General features: G+C 38.0%; 1 protein-coding gene across 1 annotated transcript in view; it reads left to right on the top strand.

Annotated features, from left to right (window-relative positions):
* The first annotated feature begins 14930 nt into the window (after positions 1-14930).
* Positions 14931-24751, top strand: part of VSIG1 (V-set and immunoglobulin domain containing 1) — a 23551-nt gene continuing 13730 nt past the window's right edge. The window contains exons 1-2 of the mRNA XM_029240211.1: positions 14931-15127; positions 22868-22931. Of these exons, the coding sequence (XP_029096044.1) occupies positions 14931-15127; positions 22868-22931 (261 nt within the window). The remainder of the gene's footprint in view (positions 15128-22867; positions 22932-24751) is intronic.

Here is a 24751-nt window from a genome sequence, read left to right as displayed (position 1 = left end):
GGACTCTTGTGACCAAGATCACACAGTGATAAGTGACAGAGCATCAGAACTATTAGCCAAGACTCCTGCATATTAAGCCAATGTCCTTTCCACGACATAAGGTTGCACAGATCCTGGATTATCCCCCTGATATATCAGTTTTTTATTGAATAATCTTGTTTTGGTTATTTTTATTTGAATAATCTTGGTTGATCTTCTCATTCATTTAACTGTTCTTTCATTTATTTGCCTTGGGTAGACAAATCAGCATCATTCTCTGGCCAAGTGCATTGGGCATTGGAGGTACACTTGTAGGTTCATCAAATTCATAAGATTATAACAGTATGAGTAGAGATGTGGGGGAGGAGGAAAAACAAGTGTCATGACTAGTTGGTGCTAAAAGGATGTGGAGAGTTCAGATGCTATCTCAAAGAGTATTTAGGTAAGCTCTCCAAACATCACCACGGTAAAAAAAGAGGGCCTCAGAGTGGCTGCCTGGCAACCAGAGCACTACAGCCTTCAGCATAATGCTGCCCTTTTCCAACATCTTTCCCTTTTAATGCTGCTTTTGATGATTTTATTAACTAAATTGCCTCTATATACAAGGATGTATCTGCACAGCTTATAATACTCCCTACCTCATTGGAATCAAGGATGTTCCTATGTTACCTTTCTATCAGATGGCAAATCTGTTTTGATTTACTTGTTGAATGTACTTAAACAGAAGTCTCTAACACAGGCTCACCATAACAATGGTTCCAGACTCCTTTTGCCCCTCAGTATCTCAAACAAATGTTCCTATTTGTCTGCATTCCTTTGCTTATCCTGAGCACATATTAGATGCACGATAAATGATTGCTGCTGTCCTCCCTTCTCTTTTGTTCATTCAAATCCTACTATTTTCCATGAATATCTCAGTGTGTTAACTTTTCTTCTGAGTCTCAATATTATATATCTGTAAGAGAGTTGGATTTTAGAATATGGATTTGATCATTTTCTTTTATAAAAATATTTATTTATTTGGTTGCGCCAGCTGTTAGTTGCGGCTCGAAGGCTCCTTAGTTGCGGCAGGTGGGCTCCTTAGTTGCGGCATGTGAACTCTTAGTTGCGGCATGCATGTGGGATCTAGTTCCCTGACCAGCGATCAAACCCTGGCCCCCTGCATTGGGAGCGCAGAGTCTTAACCACTGAGCCACAAGGGAAGTCCCTGATTTGATCATTTTCAATTTATTAGGTCTCTGTTTCTCTGATTATTAGATGAAGGGGGACTGACTGTAAACTCTCAGTATTCTACAGATTAATTTATTCCCATTTGTCTTCATTGGTCATGCTAGCATCATGTATCTAGCATGCTTCAATGTTTACATTCCTCCTCTCAAGAATTTCTGTTTGTTGAAATGTGTGGCTACAATTTGATGACATTTTGGAAATCCAAACACCAGTGTTTATGCTGGGTTGCCTTACATGAAATAGAGCTGGTCAGAAAGTTGGTTCTCAGTAGGCTATTTATCTAAAGATGTTTGTGTTAGTTTATTATTAAAATAACAGCTTTATTGCAATATAACTCACAAAACACACAATTCATTCATTGAAACTGGAGAATTTGATTGCTTACGTATACTCAAAGAGTTGTACGTCCGTGGCCACAATCTAATTTTAGAACATTCTATCATGCCATAAAGGAACTCTATACATATTAGCAGCTACCCCCAATTCCAGCTCCCTGCCCCAGCCACCAGGAACCAGTTATCTACTTTCTGTCACTATGGATTTGCCTATTCTAGACATTTCATATGAATGGAAACATACATTGTGTCTGAGTACTTTCATTTAGCATAATGGTTTCAAGTTTCATCCATGTTGTAGCATGCTTCATTTATTTTTTTGTTTGCTGAATAATATTTCATTTTATGGATATACCACATTATGTGCATCAGTTCATCAACTGATGGACATTTGGGTTGTGTTCACCTTTTGCTACTATGAATAGGCTGCTATGATATTAGTGTATGAGATTTTGTGTGGACATATGTTTTCAAACCTCTGGTATAGATACCTAGGACTGAAATTGCTGGCTCATATGGCAATTCTATGTTTAACTTCTTGAGGAACTGTCAAACTGTATTCCAAAGTGTTGTGTTATTTTATATTCCCACCAGCAACGTACAAGAGTTTCAATTTTTCCACAACTTTGCCAACATTTGCTATTGTCCGTCTTTGTTTACCTTAGTTTATCTTAGTGGATGTGAAGTGATATCTCATTGTGGTATTGATTTGTATTTCTGTAATGACTAATGATTTTTAGCTTCTTTTCATTGTGCTTATTGGCCATTTTTATATCTTCTTTGGAGGAATGTCAATTCAGATCCTTTGCCTATTTTTATTTTTTATATACTTATTTAAATTTTTTTTCTTTTTCCTTTGCCTATTTTTAAATTGAGTTGTCTCTTGATTATTGAGTCCTGAGGTCTTTATGTATTTTGTATGTTCTAGATACAAGTCCCTTATCAGATATATGATTTACAAACATTTTCTTTGAAGATGTGGATTGTATCTTAATTTTCTTGAATGTGCCCTTTGAAGAATCTGCTTTTCCTTATCCTCCTCCTTATTCATTTTCCTCATCTTATTCTTTGCCATTTTCATCTTAGAATATTGAACCTGTTCATTTAAGGCATCATTATCATCTCTGATAGCTTCTCTTGAGTGATGTTCTACTGATCCTGGGACTCATAGAAAATGTGCTCCACTTCATCTGCAGTAAGGATAGCTTCAGCAGCAGCATTTAGGGACCCTTCCTTGGGAACTTCAAGAGGACAAAAGCAATTAAAGAAGGAATCATTATATACCCACTTGACTGGCAAAAATTAAAAAGCCTACGAATGCCAAGTGTTGTAAAGGATGTCAAGCAATAAACCACTGGTGGGAGTGAAAATTTGTTCAACTACTTGTAAAGTTGAACATGCGCATACCATATGATCCATAAATTCTCCTTTGTATATACCCAAGACTAGTGTTTGTCAAAGGAGAAGATGGTATTAACATTTCGTGGGGGAATGATTTTTACTTGTACTGGGTAGTACCAAACAGTATAGGATGTTTAACATCTGGCCCTAACCCTCTGAATGCCAGTTGTACTCCCCAATCACTGTGACCATCAGCACTTCCCAGGTGAGAACCACTGGCCTAGAGAAACTTTAATAGCTGCACTAGTACATATGTAAAAGAATGTTCAGTAGCATTATTCATAGTAACTCCTAACTGGAAACAGCCCAAATATTTATAATAGGGGAATGAATAAATAAATTGTGGTGTAATCACACAGTGGAATACCCTGATAACCTCATGATGCCAGCATACCAGCCCTCACTTGCTTATATCCAGGCTTTTTAATTTAAGAGTAAAATAATCTTTCTATCTTGTTTAGCCACTCTTTTTTTCCAGTCTCTAAAAAATATGGGTTTGAAAATTAATGTGACTTGGAAATGAGCCCTGGTCTTTGGTAAGGACCCCATTAAACAAATGTGGTATTGTAATGAGATTTTTTTCCCCTTTAATCACTAGGTTGTTCCCTAAAATATATGAAATGTGTAGGACTTAGACATAATGCTGGCTGAGGCAATTTCATTATGATGTAGCATTCTGAATTTAGGTGCTGCTCTTATTTTTGAAATTAAAGTGTAAGTTGGCTTCTAGCTATACGATTTATAAGGTGGATTACTATGCCTTAACAAACCAGCCTTTGAATGTCTGGTCTTTTATTCTTTTTTTTTTTTCTTTTTTTTTTTTTTTTTTGCGGTACGTGGGCCTCTCACCGCTGTGGCCTCTCCCGCCACAGAGCACAGGCTCCGGACGCGCAGGCTCAGCGGCCATGGCTCACGGGCCCAGCTGCTCCGCGGCATGTGGGATCCTCCCGGACCAGGGCACGAACCCGTGTCCCCTGCATTGGCAGGCAGACTCCCAACCACTACGCCACCAGGGAAGCCCTGTCTGGTCATTTTTGATGTAGTTAAGTTGTTCAGATCCTGAATATCTGGTGGTCCTCCATGTGCTTGGATAGCCTGGACCTTGAATGTTTTGCTAATTTTCATAAAAACCAGGACTTGGCTGGCTTCATAAGATAGAAGCCTTAATGGATTTCTCTCTTAAACAGCTTGGAAAAAATTCATATCACTAGTCTGTGCTGGTGCTGTTGTAACATCTGACACATGGTTAAGGTCATGCTGTTCCCTCTCTGACTAGACACAGTTTTCTGGAGGACCCAGTTTCTTTGGTGGTATCCCTAGGCTGTTGAAATTATTTCATATACCCTTATCCTTTTTCAAAGTAGCCTATATTCTGGAGAATGATGAGAAATTATAACTCATAATTTTTCTTTGGTTGAGGATCTTTCACCTTCTTCCCTACCAGATCTCAGAAGACAGGCATCAGCAACAATATATGTATGTTCTTTATCTATAGTTTGCTCCTAGTTTAACTACTAGAAATGGAAAGCTAGCTTTTAATTAGACTAATACAAATTTGAATACTCATTCTCCTATTTACTAGTTGTTTGATCTTGACCAAGTTACCTAAACTCTCTAAACCTGATTCCTCCTTTTAAAAATGGGGTGGAGGGAATTCCCTGGTGGTCCAGTGGTTACAACTCCTCACTCTCACTGCCAAGGGCCTGGGTTCAATCCCTGGTCAGGGAGCTAAGATCTCACAGGCTGTGCAGTACGGCCAAAAAAAATAAATAAAAATAAAAATGGAGTGGAACACCTACCTCACATGGTTGTTATGAGATTTAAAACATAGTTTACCTAGAAGGTCTGGGATGTAGCCTGTTAGAAAGTTTATACTATTTACATGGTACAGATAATAATTCTTAAAGAGCAAATGGTCAGTAAAAAGATGTTTCATAATTTAATGTGCAGTATATAACACAAGCTAGAAGATGTGTTAAGAAATAAATGAGGGACTTCCCTGGCGGTCCAGTGGTTAAGACTCCAACGCTTCCACTGCAGGGGGCACAGATTCGATCCCTGGTTGGGGAACCAAAGATCCCACATGCCGCATGGCGCAGCCAAAAAAAAAAGAAAGAAAGAATCATAAGAAAAGTATCCTAACTTCTTTAGTAGTCAAGAAAATGCCCATTAAAATTACTTACAAAACTGCCAAAATTTTTTTGAAGCATCGTAATCGGTTATTCGTTGGCTGCCATTTTGTCTAACCTCCAAGTTGGATGCTAGTTACGCCAGAGGAACAGGAGGAAGAAGTTCATACTAACTGAACTGTAGGGAAGATGCCAGTCTCAAGGATACTGAGCTTCACTGGAATATGGCCAGACTGCTCATGTATCTTTTATGCATTTCATCCTCCCATACTATGGGACTGATCTAAACTCTCAACACCATGACAAGGCCAGGAGATATCTCTTTTCTTCTCTGTACTATAGGAAGGTGTCTCTAACACAGTGACATATTTTTAAATATAAAAATTATAACTTGGAAATCATGCATCAGGCTTTTATTTTCAGCTACAATGGAGCAGCTGGTATCGAACTAATTCTACTGCTAACAATAACTATAAGTGCTTGACAAAAGTTTTACAAAGCTGTTTGGAGACATTAGAGAGAGCCAAGGCAGCCAGGACATGAGAGGACACATTGTAGTGTATGGAAAACATTGAGATGAGTCTTCCATTTGCTGCTACTTTTCTCTCCTCAAAGAATTTTTCAATTCATAGAATGTGTGGCTTAAAGGACAAACAAAAAGCAACAATTAGAGATTAGTGGATGGGATAATAGGACAGTAGACAACATCCAAACTAAAGCTCAGAGAGAAAAACATCGGAGAATACAGAAAAAAAATGAGACACAGATAACAGGGTGAAAAGGTCTAACGTGTATGTAATTGGAATCTGAGAAGAAAAGAAAAAGAGGGCAAAAGCAGTATTTAAGAAATACTTGTTGAGGATTTTTCACAAACTGAAGAATGGTCTCAAGCTGTACGTTCTAGATGCGATATGAATCTGAAGCAGTATAATGACTGTTTCAGGCAGAATACTGAACCCCCAAAGATGTCCACATCCTAATCCTCAGAACTATGAATATGTTACGTTACATGGTAGAAGGGAATTAAGGTTGCAGATAGAATTTAAGTTGTTTTCCTGGATCCAGGTGGGCCTTTAAAGGTGGACGAGGAAAGCAGCAATTTTGGTTAGTGAAAGATGTGGCATGAAGACTTGAACTATTGCTGGCTTTAAAGATGGAGGAAGGAGGTCATGAGTCAAGTAATGCAGGTGGCTTCTAGAAGCTGGAAATGGCCCTCAGCTTACAGCCAGCAAGAAAACTGGGACCTCAGTCCTGCAAGCACAGGGAATTGAATTCTGTCAACAACTTGAATGAGCAAAAAAATGGATTTTCCCTTAGAGCTTCCAGAACAGATCTCATCCCTGCTGACACTTTGATATTGGCCAATAAGACATATACTGGACTTCTGACTTATGAAACTAAAAGATAATGAATTTGTGTTGTTTTAAGTCATTAAGTTTGTAGTAACTTTTTATGACAATGATAGAAAATACAGTGAGAAAGAAAACCAGACATAGGTGCATCAAAGCAAAACTGATGGATAGTGGAAACAAAGAAGAAGTTTAAAGAAACTAGAAAACAAAGACACATTATCTTGCAGGAACATCAATTACCTTGACGACTGAATTTTCCAAGGAAATAATGAAGACAATGGTCTGACATATTTAAAGTGTTGAAAAAAAAAGTTCCAACCAGGCAAAAATTCTTTCAAAATGAAGGTGAACCAAAATGGTTTAAGAGAAACAAAAATTGAGAGAATTTATAACCATCAGACATGCACTAAAAGAAATACTAAAGCGAGTTATTTAGGCAAAAGGAAAATGATCCCAAATGGAAACAAGGTAATTCAAGAAGGAATGAAGAACACTAAAAAGAGTTAATATGGGTAAATCTACATGAATATTGGCTATTCAAAACAACAGCAATAATATCTTTTGGAGTTTAAAATATATGTGCAATTAAAATACGTGATAACAGCACATAAGGTAGGAGGGTGTAAATGGAGTTGAAGTGTTGTAAGGTTCTTACCTTGTCTGGAAAGATGAGATCAAACCAGACTAGGACAGGCCCTAATCCAATATGACCAGTGTCCCTATAAGAAGAGAAGAGAAGAGATGCAGAGACAGAGAGAAAGAGAGGAGGATAACATGGGAAGACACAGACACAGAGGGGAGAGAATGCCATGTGAACAGAGGCATAGATTGGAGTGATGCACTTACAAGCCAAGGAATGCCAAGAATTGCCAGTAACCACCAGAAGCTAGAAAAAGCAAGGAAGAATTCCTCCCCCAGAGCCTTTAGAGAGAGCATGGACCTACCAGCAATTTGATTTTGAATGTCTAGCCTCCATAACTATGAGAGAATAAATTTCTCTTGTTCTAAGTCACCTAGTCTGTGGTGTTTTGTTATGGCAGCCCTAGGTACCTAATACACTATTGGTACATTTTTAATAAACTATTTGAAAATAATTTTAAAACTCCACAGCATATTTAACATCCTTCCATGCTTGTACTGTCTACATCATTAGTTTGTTAATAAGTTACAGAAGGAATAATTTCTGCATATCTTCAAATTTTAAATTTCATTTACTTTTCTGACTACAAAGATAGTATATGTTTTAGATTAGAAAATAGTAGGAAAAATCTGTAAAATAAGATTTAATTGCCCTGTGACCCTACTCCTAGGGCCCTTTCTAAGATATTCTCTATAAATAGCTTTGGTGTATATTATTCCAGGTATTTTTCACTTCAGATTCAGATTCAGTATCAAGAGAAATGTAATTCTCTTATTCTCTCCCTCCCTCTCTCACTGTGAGATGCATGTGATTTACTGATATAGTATATCAGCAAAGAATGCTTATTGAAGCCTTGCCTATAATGGCAAAATGCTAGAAACTAATCAAATGTCCACCAATGGGTAGAAGCTTGAACAAATTGTTGTATATTCATAATAGAGCATTTTTCAGCTTTTAAAGGAAGGATAAGTTTTATCTATATTAATGATGAAGAAATATTCATGATGTATTAAGCGAAATACACACACACAAACACACACATACACACAGAATATGAGAAAAGTGTGGAATAATACATAGAAGGTTATTTGGGGTTTGCAGGTGAAGAAGGAAAGGGGTGGGGGTGGGGGTGAAATTATATATATTTTTAATAATATCATTATATTATTTCATTTCATTGTTTTCAGTGAACACATGCTAATTTTATAATTCTGGAAGAAAATTTGATCACAGATTGAAAAAATATACAAATTTGAAAACTTTTAATTTAATATGACTATATCAGTTGAAAAATATATTTTATTTTCATTTATCAGAAGCTTAATACTTATAATAAACTTATCACCTAAAAGTAGAAAAAATAAGGTATTGCATAAACTCTGAGTATTTAGTGCCATGAACATAAAACATATGTTTAATTTAGAGTCATTTCACAGAAAAATTTCTGTTTGTAATATACACTTCTTTCTCTAGAAGGGCCAAACATCATTCCAATAATATGAGTTATGAAATTTTATTTACTAAAATATCCTAATTGGTGACAGATAAAGGTTGGATAAAATTACTTAGGAGATATGGTAATATAGCATTTGCAGAAGCCAGATAAAAGGATGTTACAAACAGCTCTTTTGAGAGGCTCTTCAGGGTCATTTACTTGCTTTTGCTATGTGTTTCCTTTTTAAATTTCTATTTCAGCTTGTAATTTTGAAGTAGCTCCTGATTATAGTAAATGACCACTGTTCTACAAAATTTATGACGTTTTAGCGAAATGAAATAACCTTTGTCACATTAATTTTCTTCCTGTCAACACATTACTATCATCATGGTCTTCACTCTAATCTACTGTGGGGACTACAACAGTGTCAACATTTTCCCAATCTGTCAAATACTGGTAAATGACGGAGAACTGTAGTAATCCATATGTTACAAGTGGTACTGCTATGATGTCCCTGAGATTATCTGCAGCAGATTTTACTGGTCATAATCACAGCTTAGTGGATCACAGTGTCATTATGTACCATGCAGCATATAGAATAATTAATTGAATGCTTCCTGTGTGCCAGGAACTGTGCTAAGCATTGTACAAACATAATATCATTTAAGATAAATAAATATTTAATTGGATAGGTATTATTATCCATACTAAGGCTCAGGATTTAAGCCATTTGTCAGGTGGCAAATAGCAAAGCTAAGCCTTGAATTTAAGGTGTGTGACTCCAGGTGTGCTCTTTACCTATAAGCTATGCTACTTCCAGTAGTATCTGAGGTATACATTACTAAAGTTCAAAAATATATGGTTTTCTTCCATTTTATGTGCATTGAAAGGGTATATTTCCTAGTGTTCTTGTAATTGGTAAGGGCTACCTAACTAGTTCTGGCCAAGGGGCTGCGAGAGCTTTTGTTTCCAGGTGAAAACACTTAATTGCTAATGTGCAACTCTTGCCACCTCTCTTTCCTAGCTGCAGTAACTGAAGATGCCTTGTGTTGAGATGTTAGAGCTTCTCAAATTTGAAGAAGCCTGATTACTCAGTCACCATAGAGAGGGAAGATACTCTGGAGAGTTATCTGAATCCACAGCATAATTTGTGTGAGTCAGAAGCATGCTTTTGTTATGTTAAGCTACTGAGATTATAGGACTGTTACCATAGCTTAGTTTAACATGTCCTGATTAATACAGAAGACTGGTACTTCGAGTATTACCACAACAAAAACCTGAACTGTGACATTGGCTAAGTGGTTTTGTGGTAGGATTTTTCAGTGGCAAAAATTCGGTGAAAAAAAAATTTGGTGAAACTGTAACTTGCAATAGACTCAGCATATATAATTAGGGAATTTGTAACTCTAAGAGAAGAGATTGGAAAGCAATGTTAGTGGGGAAATATAGGGGAAGAAGCTAGAAAACAAAATGTTAGTACTGTTTTTAATAGTGATGATGGTGTTTGGCAATAGCTGCTGGCTTTGACTGGTGTGATGGTTAATTTTATGTGTCAACTTGATTGGGCTAAGGGATGCCCAGATAGCTGATATAACATATTTCTGGGTGTGTCTGTGAGGGAGTCTCCAGAAGAGATTAGCATTTGAATCAGTAGAATGAGTAAAGATCAGCCTCACCAATGTAGGTGGGCATCTATCAATCTGTTGAAGGCTTGGATAGAACAAAAAGATGGAGAAAGGGCAGTTCATTCTCTCTGCTTTGGTGAAACACTCATTTTCCCCTGCCCTTGGATATCAGCGCTCCTGGTTCTCAGGCTTTTGGATTCAGACTGGGAATTACACCATCAGCCCCTTGATTCTTAGGCCTTCAGACTCAGACTGAGTTACACCACTGGCTTTCCTGGTTTTCCAGCTTGCAGATGGCAAATGGAGGGACTTCTTGGCCTCCATAATAGCATAAGCCAGTTCCTGTAATAAATATCTCTCTTTCTGTCTCTGTCTCTCTCTCTGTCCCTATCTATCTGTGTATATAATTCGTTCTGTTTCTCTGGAGAACCTTGATTAATACAATTTGCAAGAATAGCTCAAGAAAGAATTAGCTGGTTTGCAAACAGAAATAAAGGAGAATAGAGAATACAAGAATTTCAAACATTTTATGGTTGGAAAACCCAACTGGGTTTCAACCTCAAATTGTGAAAAATAAGACTGAGAGATCTTTGGAAGGACAAATGCTCAATGAAATGTTTCAAATTATTAAAATGTATCATGGGAAAATTAGACTAATGGTGTGACACCATATAAAGCTTTTCATATAAATAAAATGCTCAGGTCAAAGATTACCTTACTGTTGTGGTTTTTCCACAGAAGACTGACAACCTCAAGTTAATCCACATTAAAGAAACAGGGAGATACGGGAGCAAGAAAGAAAGAAAAAGAGCTATAGCAAATCTGAAAACTACGCCTGAATAAGAAGTGCAGGTGTGGTTATTGGCACATATGGCTGACTGAAGCCAAGCCTGTTTTTGAGACAATGGAACTGTTAAATAAACCATAAGCCTGAACTAAGAAAGCCTGTGAAAAAGACTTAAACCAATGCTTGGGCCACCAGGATTAAAATAATCTAGGTTATCAGACTCAATTTAGGCCATAAGACTTAAAACAACCGTTAGGCTGCCAAAATTCTATAGACAAGAAGCAGGCATAACCCCCAAGGAAGACATATTCCATAATGCTCACTTCAGATATAACATACACACAAACGTGTATAGAGATTCAATTAATTTTATGAAACGAGGATAACCTTAACACAAACTTTGTAAAGATAACTCAGAATAGTAGACTAATTGCATTTATGAATAAAAGTACATAAATTTCTAATAAATGTAGTAGATATTGTGGATTGATTAACTCAACCTCCATTCTACCTTACTAATTGCAGTTAGATTTCTCATAGTAAATTCAGTTCTGCCAATTAGATTGACTTGTTGGATATTTGTAATATGTGTAAGTGAGATGGAGGACATATTCCTGCTGCTGTTGCTGAGGGCAATGTCATGGATAAGAGAATAGTGACTCCATTTAGCAAAGACTACTTTGGGTCCAGGTGTGGCAGACACATTTGGTGCCTAATACTGCTTTTGCACAACCTTATCTCTGACTTGTCCTGTGCATGTCAGCCAGCCTCCATCCTTGGCCACCCCAGCATTTGCACAATGGGCCTATGAGTGGAGTAGCCATGATGGTATGGATGGAGGCTATACACGGGCTCAAAAGAATGGAGTACTCACCAACACCAGCTACCATCTTGGTGGCAAGTTGATTATTTCAGACCTTTCTACCATGGAGGATGGTGTGATTTGCTCTTAACAGAATTGACATCTTCTCCCGATATGAGTTTAGCTTGCTTTCTCTGCTGGCATCACAATTTGAAGTTTACAAAATGCCTGATTCAAGGGATCCATTTTATGGTGAAGGAGGTGTGGCAACGGGTACACGACCACAAGGATCCACTGGTCCTATAATATAACATAGAACTCAGTATTAGCTGGTCCAGTAAGCTGATTGGATGGCCTGTTAAAGGCACAGCTAAGGCACCAGACAGAGGAAGACACTGCAGTGTTGGAATATTGTCCTTCAGAGCAAATAATATATACCTACATATCAACAAATGATATGCGGTATTGTATTTCTAATAGCTAGAATACACGTCCGGGAACCAACTCAGTGACCCACTTACAGAATTTGTGTTTCTTGTTTCTGCATACTCATGTCTGCTTCTCAAGAGTGATGCTTCCACCAGGAAACACTTTAAGGGTTCCTCCTAACCCAAAACTACAATTACTACCTGGTCACTTTAGCCTTCTCATTTTGGTAGAGCAGAAGGCAAAGAAAGGAATTACTATACTAGTGGGCATAACTGTCTCTGATTATCATAAGAAGTTAGGGTTTCTGTTACCTAATGGAGTCAGGGAAGAATATGTTTGTCACTCAGATGATCCACTGGGGTGTCTTTTAGTGCTTCCATGCCTGATGATAACAGTGAATGGACAGTTATAGTAACAATGACCTAATAATGGCAAGGCAACAAAGGGCTCTAACCCCTCAGAGATAAAATGTTGGGTTGTCCCAAAAGATAAATGACTTACACCAGCTGCAGTGTTGGTCAAGAGCAAGGGTAATCTAGAATGAATGATAGAAGAGAATGTATAGACTATGGCTTCAAGACCAATTGAAGCAGGGGAACCATAGCTTGTTCAATTAACTCTCCTGTATTACTTAATTTTAGAGACTACGGCCTGTACGTCCTTGAAAATTTTGATGTCAAAGTATACTTAACATAGGGTATGAGTGTATCTGAGTAGTGCAAAGGGTGAACCAAGGCAGACACACATATGTTGTGCAAAGGGTAAATTGTTGCACATTAGAATCTTACTTGATTATTTTAAATTTAAGATTTCGCTTTACATAGCAAAATTGTATTTATTCCTTTTCTCCATTGGACTCTTCATGGCACCATTAAAATGATTTCATTGTCAGTTGATCAATATTTTATTTATTTCTATTGTTAGTGCTCCTCCGAAGTCTCTTTTTTTGGAGGTTACTTGAGATGGGGCTCATTGACTTAGCTGCAACTGATGTTTAATGTTAAGTTTTTAGGTATCAACATTTTGTTTTTAAAAATAAACCATTCCAATCCATGATTATGCAACTAGTTTAATCTTGAGAACACTCTGTAAGGCATGCATACCAAGATGAATATATTGCTAGACAGATAAGTAAGAATATAGATCTAGACAGTTGATTTTAAATTTTACTTCTGGAAACTGTAAGCAACGACTTGTGGGAAGAGTTAATTGTTGCTAATTGGAATCTTGATTTTTTTTTTTTTTTTTTTTTTGCAGTACGCGGACCTCTCACTGTTGTGGCCTCTCCCGTTGCGGAGCACAGGCTCCGGACGCACAGGCTCAGCGGCCATGGCTCACGGGCCCAGCCGCTCCGCGGCATGTGGGATCTTCCCGGACCGGGGCACAAACCCGTGTCCCCTGCATCAGCAGGCGGACTCTCAGCCACTGCGCCACCAGGGAAGCCTGGAATCTTGATTCTTTAATGTGAGATTCAAATTAATCTTTTCATTTTGTTCCACTGTGCTCTTCATCATTTCTTTAACCAACGCCATACTTTTAAAAAGTATGTACAACAGACCCATTATATACTTTGGTGCCTGCTACTGCCAATGCTCCTTAGCAAGCTCCTTTTAGAAGTAAATCTAGGAGGTTGTCATTATGTAAAGACTTCATGTGATACTTACCTAAATATTGCCTAGCGTTATGGACTGAATATTTGTCCCCTCCCCCAAATTCATATGCTGAAGCCCTAACCCCCAATGTAATGGTACTTGGAGATGGGGCCTTTGGGAAGTAGTTACAGATAGATGAGCTAATGAGGGCAGTCCCTATTCTGATGAGATTAGTGTCCTTATAAGAAGAGAGACCAGAGAGCTTGCTCTCTTCCTCCTTCACTGTGTGTGCACAATGAAGAGGTCATGTGAGCACACAGTGAGATGGCTGCCAAGAGAAGAGGCCTCAGAATGAAACCTACCTTTGGTGACAACATTGACATTCTTGGTATTCTGTTTGAAAATCAATCAACCATAAATATACAGGTTTATTGTTGGGAAAACCTCTGGAGGATCCCCCAACCTGGCCCATGAGCACTCCCAATGCCCTGAGTGCCAAACCCATACCTATCTCAGTCCGAAACCAGCTCCTTGTCCGTACTTCTTAAGGGCAGAAGCATGAGCAAGTCCTGCTAGACAGGGAGTATGCTCAGAAAAATGCACTATGGCAAGGGAAAAAACACAAATGTGAGCTGTAGCACCACTTATGAGAAGACAAAATGGAGGCTATCAGCAGACAGCCTGGTGTATTGTAAAACGGAGAGAAGATACACAAGATGAAGAATTATGCCACAAGAGGGAGCAAGAAGCATGGAGAGGAGGTGTATCAAAATAAGGTCTAAGAAAGCTTCAGAGTTTATAGCAGGACTGATGAAAGGTTTTACTCCCCTGAAGAAAGTTATTAAAGATTGGAAGAGGTGACTCCTATTTCAAAAGCAAAAACAGCAATGGAAAACTCCAAGGAACATGAAAAATCAAGGGAACATGACATCACCAAAAGATCACAATAATCTTCCAGTAACCAAACACAAAGACATGGAGATTTATGATTTACCTGATAAAAAATTCAAAATAGCTATTTTGAGGAAATGCAGTGAGCTACAAAAAACACTGAAAGAAAATTCAACGAAATCAGAAAAATAATGCATGAACAAAACGAAATTTAACGTAGAGAAAGAAACACAAACAAGAACCAAACAGAAATTTGGGAGCTGAATAATTCATTGAATGAAACAAAAAAATGCAATACAGAACATGAATAGCATAACAGACCAAACAGAAGATAAAATCAGTGAGTTAGAGGACAGGAACTTGGAAATAACTCAGTCAGAGGATAACAAAGAAAAAAAGAATGAAAGAGTGAAAAAAGCCTATGTGATCTATGGAACATTACAAAAAAGAACAAATTTCAGAATCATTGGAGTTCCAGAAGGAGAAGAAAAGAAGAAAAGGTAAGAAAGTTTATTTAGACAAATAATAGCTCAGAACTTCCCAAACCTGGGGTGAGATTTGGATGTCCAAGTTCATGAAGCTAATAGGTCACCCCACTATCTCAATTAAAAATGACCTTCTCCAGGGCTTCCCTGGTGGCGCAGTGGTTGAGAGTCCGCCTGCCAATGCAGGGGACACGGGTTCATGCCCTGGTCCGGGAAGATCCCCCATGCCACAGAGCGGCTGGGCCCGTGAGCCATGGCTGCTGAGCCTGCATGTCCAGAGCCTGTGTTTCGCAACGGGAGAGGCCACAACAGTGAGAAGCCCGTGTACCGCAAAATAAAATAAAATAAAATAACCTTCTCCAAGACACATTATAATAAAACTGTCAAAAATCAAAGACAAATAGAGAATCCTAAAAGCAGAAAGTAAAAAGATTGTAACCTACAAAGGAACATCCATTAAAGAATCACTAAGCTTCTCAGGAGGAACTGTATAGGCCAGTAGAGAGTGGAATGATATATTCAAAGTGTTGAAAGAAAAACATTGCCAGCCAAGAATACTCTACCTGTCAACATTGTCCTTCAGGAATGAAGGAGAAATAAAAACTTTCCTAGACAAACAAAGCTGAGGGAGCTCATCACCATGAGACCTGCCTTACAAGAAATGCTGAAAGGAGTTCTTCAACCTGAAATTAAAAACACTAATTGTTAACAGGAAAACATATGAAAATATACAACACAGTGATAAAGAGTGACATAGAGTCAGATTCCAAAAATTCTAATTCAGTGATATGATGGTGTATTAACCACTTAACTATAGTATAAAGTTTAAAGGTAAATAATATAAGGAATATAGTGACTATAATGTTTTAATGAATGTACCGTATAAAAAGAGGTAAATTGTGACATCAAAAACATAAAAGGGGGGAGTAAAAGGGAAAAGCTTTTGTATGTGATCAAAGTAAGTTGCTATCAGCTTAAAGTAGACTGTTAAAAATATAAGACGTTTTATGTAAGCCTTATAGTAACGACAAAGCAAAAACCCATCATAACTTCACAAATGATAAAGAGAAGTGAATCAGAAATAGCTACTATGAAAAGCACCAACTCACAAAAGTAGACAGAAAGAGAGGAAAAAAGGAACAATGGAACTACAAAATAGCCAGAAAACAATAACATGGCATTAGTAAGTGCTTACATATCAATAATTACTCTAAATGTAAACAGACTGAATTCTTCAGTCCTAAGGTATAGAGTGGCAGGATGGATAAAAAAAAAACAAGACCCAACTATATGCTGCCTACAAAAGACTCACGTCAGCTCTATGGACAATCATAGACTAAAAAGGAAGGGATAGAAAATGACATTCCATGTAAGTGGAAACCAAAAGAAAGTGTGGGTAGCTATACAACACCAGACAAAATAGACTTTATGCCAAAAATGATTAACAAGAGACAAAGAATATTATTATATAATGATAAAGAGGTCAACTCATCAAGAAGATTTAACAACTGTAAATACATATGCACCCAACATCAGAAGACCTAAATATACTCCCTAACACCATACACAAAAATAAGCTCAAAATGGATTAAAGACCTAAATGTAAGGCCAGAAACTATCAAACTCTTAGAGGAAAACATAGGCAGAACGCTCTATGACATAAATCACAGCAAGATCCTTTCTGACCCACCTCCTAGAAAAATGGAAATAAAAACAAAAATAAACAAATGGGACCTAATGACACTTCAAAGCTTTTGCACAGCAAAGAAAACCATAAACAAGATGAAAAGACAACTGTCAGAATGGGAGAAAATATTTGCAAATGAAGCACCTGACAAAGGATTAATCTCCAAAATATACAAGCAGCTCATGCACCTCAGTATCAATAAAACAAACAACCCAATCCAAAAATGGGCAGAAGACCTAAATAGACATTTCTCCAAAGAAGATATACAGAATGCCAACAAACACATGAAAGAATGCTCAACATCATTAATCATTAGAGAAATGCAAATCAAAACTACAATGAGATATCATCTCACATCAGTCAGAATGGCCATCATCAAAAAATCTAGAAATGATAAATGCTGGAGAGGGTGTGGAGAAAAGGGAACACTCTTGCACTGCTGGTGGGAATGTGAATTGGTACAGCCACTATGGAGAACAGTATGGAGGTTCCTTAAAAAACTGAAAATAGAAGTACCATACGACCCAGCAATCCGACTACTGGGCATATACCCTGAGAAAACCATAATTCAAAAAGAGTCATGTACCACAATGTTCATTGCAGCTCTATTTACAATAGCCAGGAAATGGAAACAACCTAAGTGTCCATCATTGGATGAATGGATAAAGAAGATGTGGCACATATATACAATGGAATATTACTCAGCCATAAAAAGAAACGAAATTGAGCTATTTGTAATGAGGTGGATGGACCTAGAGTCTGTCATACAGAGTGAAGTAAGTCAGAAAGAGAAAGACAAATACCGTATGCTAACACATATATATGGAATTTAAGGAAAAAAATGTCATGAAGAATGTAGGGGTAAGACAGGAATAAAGACACAGACCTACTAGAGAATGGACTTGAGGGTATGGGGAGGGGGAAGGGTAAGCTGTGACAAAGTGAGAGAGTGGCATGGACATATATACACTACCAAACGTAAAATAGATAGGTAGTGGGAAGCAGCCGCATAGCACAGGGAGATCAGCTCAGTGCTTTGTGACCACATAGAGGGGTGGGATAGGGAAGGTGGGAGGGAGGGAGACGCAAGAGGGAAGAGATATGGGAACGTATGTATATGTATAACTGATTCACTTTGTTATAAAGCAGAAACTAACACACCATTGTAAAGCAATTATACTCCAATAACGATGTAAAAAAAAGACTAAACCTCATTCAAATCATTCATCCCTGTGGTCAGATCATGAAGGACTACCATTATTCACCTTGTAAATCTCAGCTCATCCTAGCAAACCAGGAATAGAAGATAAGTTCCTTAACTTCATAAGGGTTAATCATTAAATATCTATACTAATATCTCAATAGTGAAAGTTTACAGCAGAATTTCTACTAAATTGGGGAAAAAGACAAGTATTTTCTCTATCATTGTTTCTATTAAATATTATACTGGAGGTCTTAGTCAATGCAGCTAGATAAGAAAAAGAAATAAACATTATAAAAGATGGTGTGGAAAGGAGGAAACAAATCTTCCTACACAGAAAAATGAAGAAAAGTCTATGGGTAAACTCTTAGAACTAAAAGGATAAAACTTGTTGGGGAAGAAGATACAAAAAAGTAGTGGTATATATAAAATAGATAAGCCACAAGAATATACTGTATAGCACAGAACTTATAGCCATTACCTTGTAGTAACCTGTAATGGAGTATAATCTGCAAAAATACTGAATCACTTTGCTGTACACCTGAAACTAATATAATATTGTAAATCAACTATACTTCAGTTTTTAAAAAAGAGTAGTGGAATGGAGCATGGAAGTCATCAACTCTGTTTTCCTTTCTCCACTGTAAATAATAGCCACATGGCTCCCCTGATATATTACATTTCTTAGCCTCTCACAATTAAAGGTGCCCATGAGACTAAGTTCTCATCAGTGGAATAGGAGTGTAAGTGATGTGTGACATTTACTGGCCAGGGCATAACAATTGTTGAGTCCCTTCTCCACTCTCTTTCTGCCTCCTTTGAGCTAGATCACAGACTTACACCATGGATCCAGCTTTAACTGCCAAATAAGTGAAGAATTCTTTGGCAGTCTGGTGAAAACTATGCGTCTCTTTTCAGAATAAACTTTTAAATGCCAAAAAAAATATTTAGGATAACAAAGGGCACCAATAATGTTGAAGTATAATTATAAAAATACTACAATGACAAATTAGTGATATACTGTTGTGTCAGTCTCATCCCATCAATAGTAGTCCTATTGCCTAAGACTGCCTGAGGCACTTACCCAGTGGTAGTACCTGTGAGGAGACCCCCACAGACATTTCCCCAACCAGAGCCAATGTTGTAGCTGGACCGGCCCTTGTGGTTCTTATTATGGTTGTAACATGCACCTCAGGAACAACCATCAGGAAACTTTGAAAAAGCAAAGTTAATTACTCACAGGTCATGGAGGGTATATGGCGCACCTGAGGGACACATAGCAAGGTCATGGAGAGAGAAAGAGAGACAAAGAGAGACAGAGACAGAGAGAAATGAACTTGAGGTTTGCATTTATTAGGTCCAAGGGCAAGGTAGCTAGGTTCTCTCTTTATTGGTGAATTTAAAACATAAGAGGTGGGACTTCCCTGGTGGCACAGTGGTTAAGAATCTGCCTGTGGATCTACCTGTTTAATCACTGGTCCAGGAAGATCCCACATGCCGCAGTGCACCACAACTATCGAGCCTGCGCTCTAGATCCCACGCTCCACAACTACTGAGTCTGTGTGCCACAACTACTGAAGCCCGTGCACCTGGAGCCCGGCGCTTCGCAACAAGAGAAGCCACCACAATGAGAAGCCTGTGCACCACAACGAAGAGTAGGCCCCGCTCGCAGCAGCTAGAGAAAGCCCGCACACAGCAATGAAGATCCAATGCAGCACTAGAAACTGGGCCAGTAGAGGATGGGAAGCTTGGGGAGAGAGGAAATGAGGAAGGATTTCTGAACAACAGTGGGGAAGTTCCTCTTTAACAAGCAGCTTGAACCCATAGGCATTCCACAGTTTCACAGTCCAGTTGGGTCACCACTTAAGTCAATGCAGGCCGCATTAACACCTTCTGCTATGAAATCTTCCCCTCAGATTCCTCATAAAACATACAGCAGCATTCTGAAACATCTGAACTACAACACTCAGCAGGCATTTCTTTTTGTATTCTTCATGAAATGTGTTTTGTCTTTGTTATTACTAGTGTTTAAGTCATTTTTTTACTTGAATCAGATGGTGTCATTTAGAAAGGATTTTTTCATGGTTTTTAAAATCCAGACTTTTTTTCTATACATGAGATGGTTTTCACTTTAACTGGCATGTCGTTTGCACACAAAAATAAAGAATAGAGCAAAATAATGCAATGCAGGAGGAGACAAAAGAAATGCACTAAGACAAGTAAAAATCATTCTCTCATGGAACAATGATCTGTTTTACAGGAAACAAAAATCTTGCCTTGAAATCTACACAGTGAGACTGTACATAATTGCATGAAAATATCTATTTTTTTCCTAAAATATTTTTCATTCATGAGTATTTTCAAGTTTTTCGTACTGTACACATTTTTTAAAAACACATGATACCAGGAGCAACTGAAAATGAATGCCGAATTTGGTATACATGTATTATCTACCTCAAGGTAACAAAAGTATGTGGCAAAACATATACCACCCATGGTGCTTCACAATATGCACTTCTATTTAGCCATTGTTTATTGTAGCAAACTATTCTTTATAAGATTCCCTCACCATTTATAAATCTTCTAGTTTGCATTCTTTGTTTTTGGGTTTTTTAAAAATAAATTTATTTATTTATGGCTGTGATGGGTCTTTGTGCCACGCACGGGCTTTCTCTAGTTGCAGCGAGCGGGGGCTACTCTTCATTGCAGTGCGCAGACTTCTCATTGTGGTGGCTTCTCTTGTTATGGAGCACCGGCTCTAGGCACGTGGGCTTCAGTAGTTGTGGCACGCAGGCTCAGTAGTTGTGGCTTGCGGGATCTATAGAGCTCAGGCTCAGTAGTTGTGGCGCACAGGCTTAGTTGCTCCGCAGCATGTGGGGTCTTCCCGGACCAGGGCTCGAACCTGTGTCCCCTGCATTGGCAGGTGGATTCTTAACCACTGCGCCACCAGGGAAGGCCCTGGTATGCATTCTTTATAGTGAAGTGTTACTACATCACATCTTATTTATTTTAGCAAATCATTATATTTTCTGTAATTAATTATAAAAAGTTAACTTAGTTTTTGAAATTTATTTGAAAATACACTTTTTTACATTTGGCACTATGCTTTGTTGCCTACTTAGCTGAATATTATAATGTCAGCTATCCTAAGGCTGTCTACATACTTAATTTACTTAAGTATTCATTTTAAGTGAAGCGCTCACTGTGTATAGGAGTTTGTATTTTGGAGATGCTTGATCTATCTACACAGAAAAATTAAGAATTACTTTATTGTAAAATGCTCGTAGAAGTCTTAATTGTGTTTATTTTTTAAAAAAAAACTGTAATGCTAGACTTGAGTGCATGGAAGTAATTAAGGTACATCATTATTGTATTTTAAAAGTTGTACATGTCAAGACATATTTTGTTTTTACTTCATGTGTTTACTGAATGATCTATTCCCCATCCCAAGTCAAGCATGAATAAAATTAGGCTAAATGTAAAAAAAAAAAAGAACCAATGCAGCCAAAAATAAGTAAATAAATAAATTTTAAAACATAAGAGGGGATTTAGGCACAGGAAGGGAAAAATGAGGTCACTCACCTGGTCAGTTATCTAGGTTACCCGGAGCTTTCTAAAAGAAGAACTTAATGGGTGTCATGGGTGGGCGTAGCCTGGGTGCTTATCTAGTTGTGTAGCTGCCATACAGCTAGCAATGTGTTTCTTCGAGATGGATGTCTTTGAACTTGATGACTTAGCAATCAAAAGCTTAATGTCAGACACTCAACACTGCATATAGTAAGATATGTGTTCTATACTAAAAACATCATTCAGCAGGTATAATAAATACAGTACTTCCGAAGTCATAGGAAGTATAAATGATATTTTGAAATCTCTACAACAACTATAATGTTCCTTGAGATTGTGTGTGATTTTGTAATATGCATTGTGATTTTTGTAATATATACTGTGATTTTTGTGAACAGAAATTACAGGTATGACTGCCACTACTGTGGTTCTTTTTTTTTAATATGTTTATTGGGGTATAATTGGTTTACAATGGTGTGTTAGTTTCTGCTTTATAACAAAGTAAATCAGCTATACGTATACCTATATCCCCATATCGCCTCCCTCTTGCGTCTCCCTCCCACCCTCCCTATCCCACCACTGTAGGTGGTCACAAAGCACCGAGCTAATCTCCCTGTGCTATGCAGCTGCTTCCCACTAGCTATCTATCGTGTTTTTAATTTTTTTTGTAAAGTAAATAAGAAAAACTTGTTGAAATTTAGTTTTGGAAAAAGAGTTTAATGTTAATAATGTACTTGTATTCTAGATGATATAGAAGGAAGTGTGTTCTGAAATGTATCTCATTTACATACACAAATCCTCTGTCCTGTAGCTTTAAGACTACTACAGATGGGAAATTTATCAGACCTGGAAATAGAGACCTATATTTTTTTAGAGGTCTAAAATATAGAGACCTATATTTTTAGAGAGTGGCCACCAGGAGAAGCAGCTAAAGCGACCAAGCTGTGCACTGGCTGAACCTTCATCACCTGGCCACAGAAATGGAGTCTCTTGGCATAACAATGCCTTTGAGAAGGTGACTCCTTACAAAGTAGTAAAAAGTTAAGGATTTCATATGAGACTGCATTTCATGAGTAATTCACAAATATTAGTTCAATAGAGATTTTTTATTCAAAAGAAAAGAAAATCAGCCATAGTAAGATTATTGGCTATCACTGAGTTGGTAATTCAGTCTTAGTTTCTCTTTCCTCTACCCATTCATCTTTTCCTTTCTCTCTCTCATCTCTCTCTCTCTCTCGAAGTATCACACTCTTTCTCTCTCCCTTTCTTAATTTTTACACCTGTGGATGTTTGATAACAGCCTCTTTCTCATTTTACAGATACGGAAACCGGAGGTCTGGGAATATAAGGGATTTATGATTTGTGTAAGGAGCATAGGCTCTTAAGGTGGAAAGACATTTAAATCACAGAGTGGCCTTTCAAGAACAAAACTAGCATTTATAGTGGTGGGCAAGAGAGAGATGAGGTTGGTGTGATGAAATGATGTGCACCCTGACAACCAAGGGTCTGGGTTACAAGAAGAAAACGTTTTGTTTTCTCCTTGGAGAGCCAACAGATATTCATAGTATTGACTCCTATTTAGAAAGTCCCTGGTGCATATTATTGGTGTACAATTGTTAATTGACTCTTATCCCACCCTACAGTTGGAAGGCATAAAAAGAAGTGGACAGCGAAAGAAAAGACGAATTTGTTCTTCACGGATATTCTAGTTTTCATTAGCCCACAATACAAATGTTGTTTCAAAGTTCAACATCCCAAAATGATATTAACTGACATCTGACGTTATTCTTACCTTTGACAGATAAATTTGACAGTATTGTTCACATTGAAAATAAAAGCTTGTTTGACATGAATAAGCTGCAGAGTTTTTATATTTTACATAAATAGCACTGACTCCAATGTATCTTGGTTCTACTTATTTCGGCCCACCTTACTGTCATTGAAAAGGATTTCTTTCAACTATTTGGTAAGCCTGTTTGACATCCCTTTATAGCAGCCTCAAATAAAGTGAAATATTAGATTATAAACAACTTGTGTGGCAATAGAGATGGTGGCCCAGCCTCTACTATATGTTATTGAAAGAAACTGATGGATGACCTAGCTTGCCTGGAGACCAGGTGGTGCTAGGCTCCTGCCATGGAGCAGCAACAGCAGCATCAGCTGGGAACGTATTTGAAATGCAAATTCTCAGACCCTGCTCCAGACCTGCTGAATTGGATATTCTGAACGTAGGCTGCTAGCGATCAGGTTTTAACAAGTCCTCCAAGTGCTACTGAAGCACACTAAAGTTTCAGAACCACTGCTTTAGAGCAATGCGAGAAACGTTTAACTACACCCACAGTAGGACCAGCCTTAATTCACTGACTTGGTACTACTGCAGGTAAACAACAGGATGGTAAGATCTGGAGTGAGGAAGACACTAGAATTCTCAGGGGCCTGAGACACAAAGACCTCCTGGAGGGATGTGTTAGTTTCCTAGGGTTACCGTAACAAATTACCACAAAGCACGTGGCTTAAAACAACCGAAATTTATTCTCTCACCGTTCTGGAGGCCAGAAGTCTGAGGTCAAGGTGTCGGTAGGGTTGGTTCCTTCTGGAGGCTCGGAGGAAGGATCTGTTCCATGCCTCTCTCCTAGTAGCTGGTGGTTGTTGTCAGTCCTTGGTATCATTCGGCTTGTATATGCACGATTCCAATCTCTTTTTTCACCTTTACATAGTGTTTTCCCCTGTGTCTCTGTTTCTGTGTTCTTTCTCTTCTTATAAGCACACCAGTCATATTGGATCAAGGGCCCACCCTAATCCAGTATGACCTCATCTGATCTTTATTACACCTGCAAATACCCTCTTTCCAAATAAGGTCACATTTATAGGTTCCGGGGGTCAAGACGTCAACATGTCTTTTGCGGGGACACAATTCATCTTATAACAAGGGGCAAAGATTCAGTAGTGGAAGGGACAAATAGATGAAGGAAAAACCTACTTCCAAAATGATAAAAGCATTATGGTTGAATTTATATTTTACGCAGAAAATAGGACTTGTCTCTAAATTATGGCAGGGTTGAGGGAAAGACATAAAAGTGTGAAGATTAATACTTCCTTTCACTCGTGCCCCAGACATCCAGTTTTCTTTGCAAACACTCAAGCCTGGTTCAGGAGCCCCTCTTATGTATATCACTGCACCATG

This window comes from Monodon monoceros, unplaced genomic scaffold (assembly GCF_005190385.1).
Source record: "Monodon monoceros isolate NGI ecotype Baffin Bay Population unplaced genomic scaffold, NGI_Narwhal_1 Super_Scaffold_22, whole genome shotgun sequence".
Taxonomy (NCBI): domain Eukaryota; kingdom Metazoa; phylum Chordata; class Mammalia; order Artiodactyla; family Monodontidae; genus Monodon; species Monodon monoceros.
The sequence above is the reverse complement of the archived record's forward strand: the minus strand, read 5'-3'. Positions and strand labels throughout refer to the sequence as shown.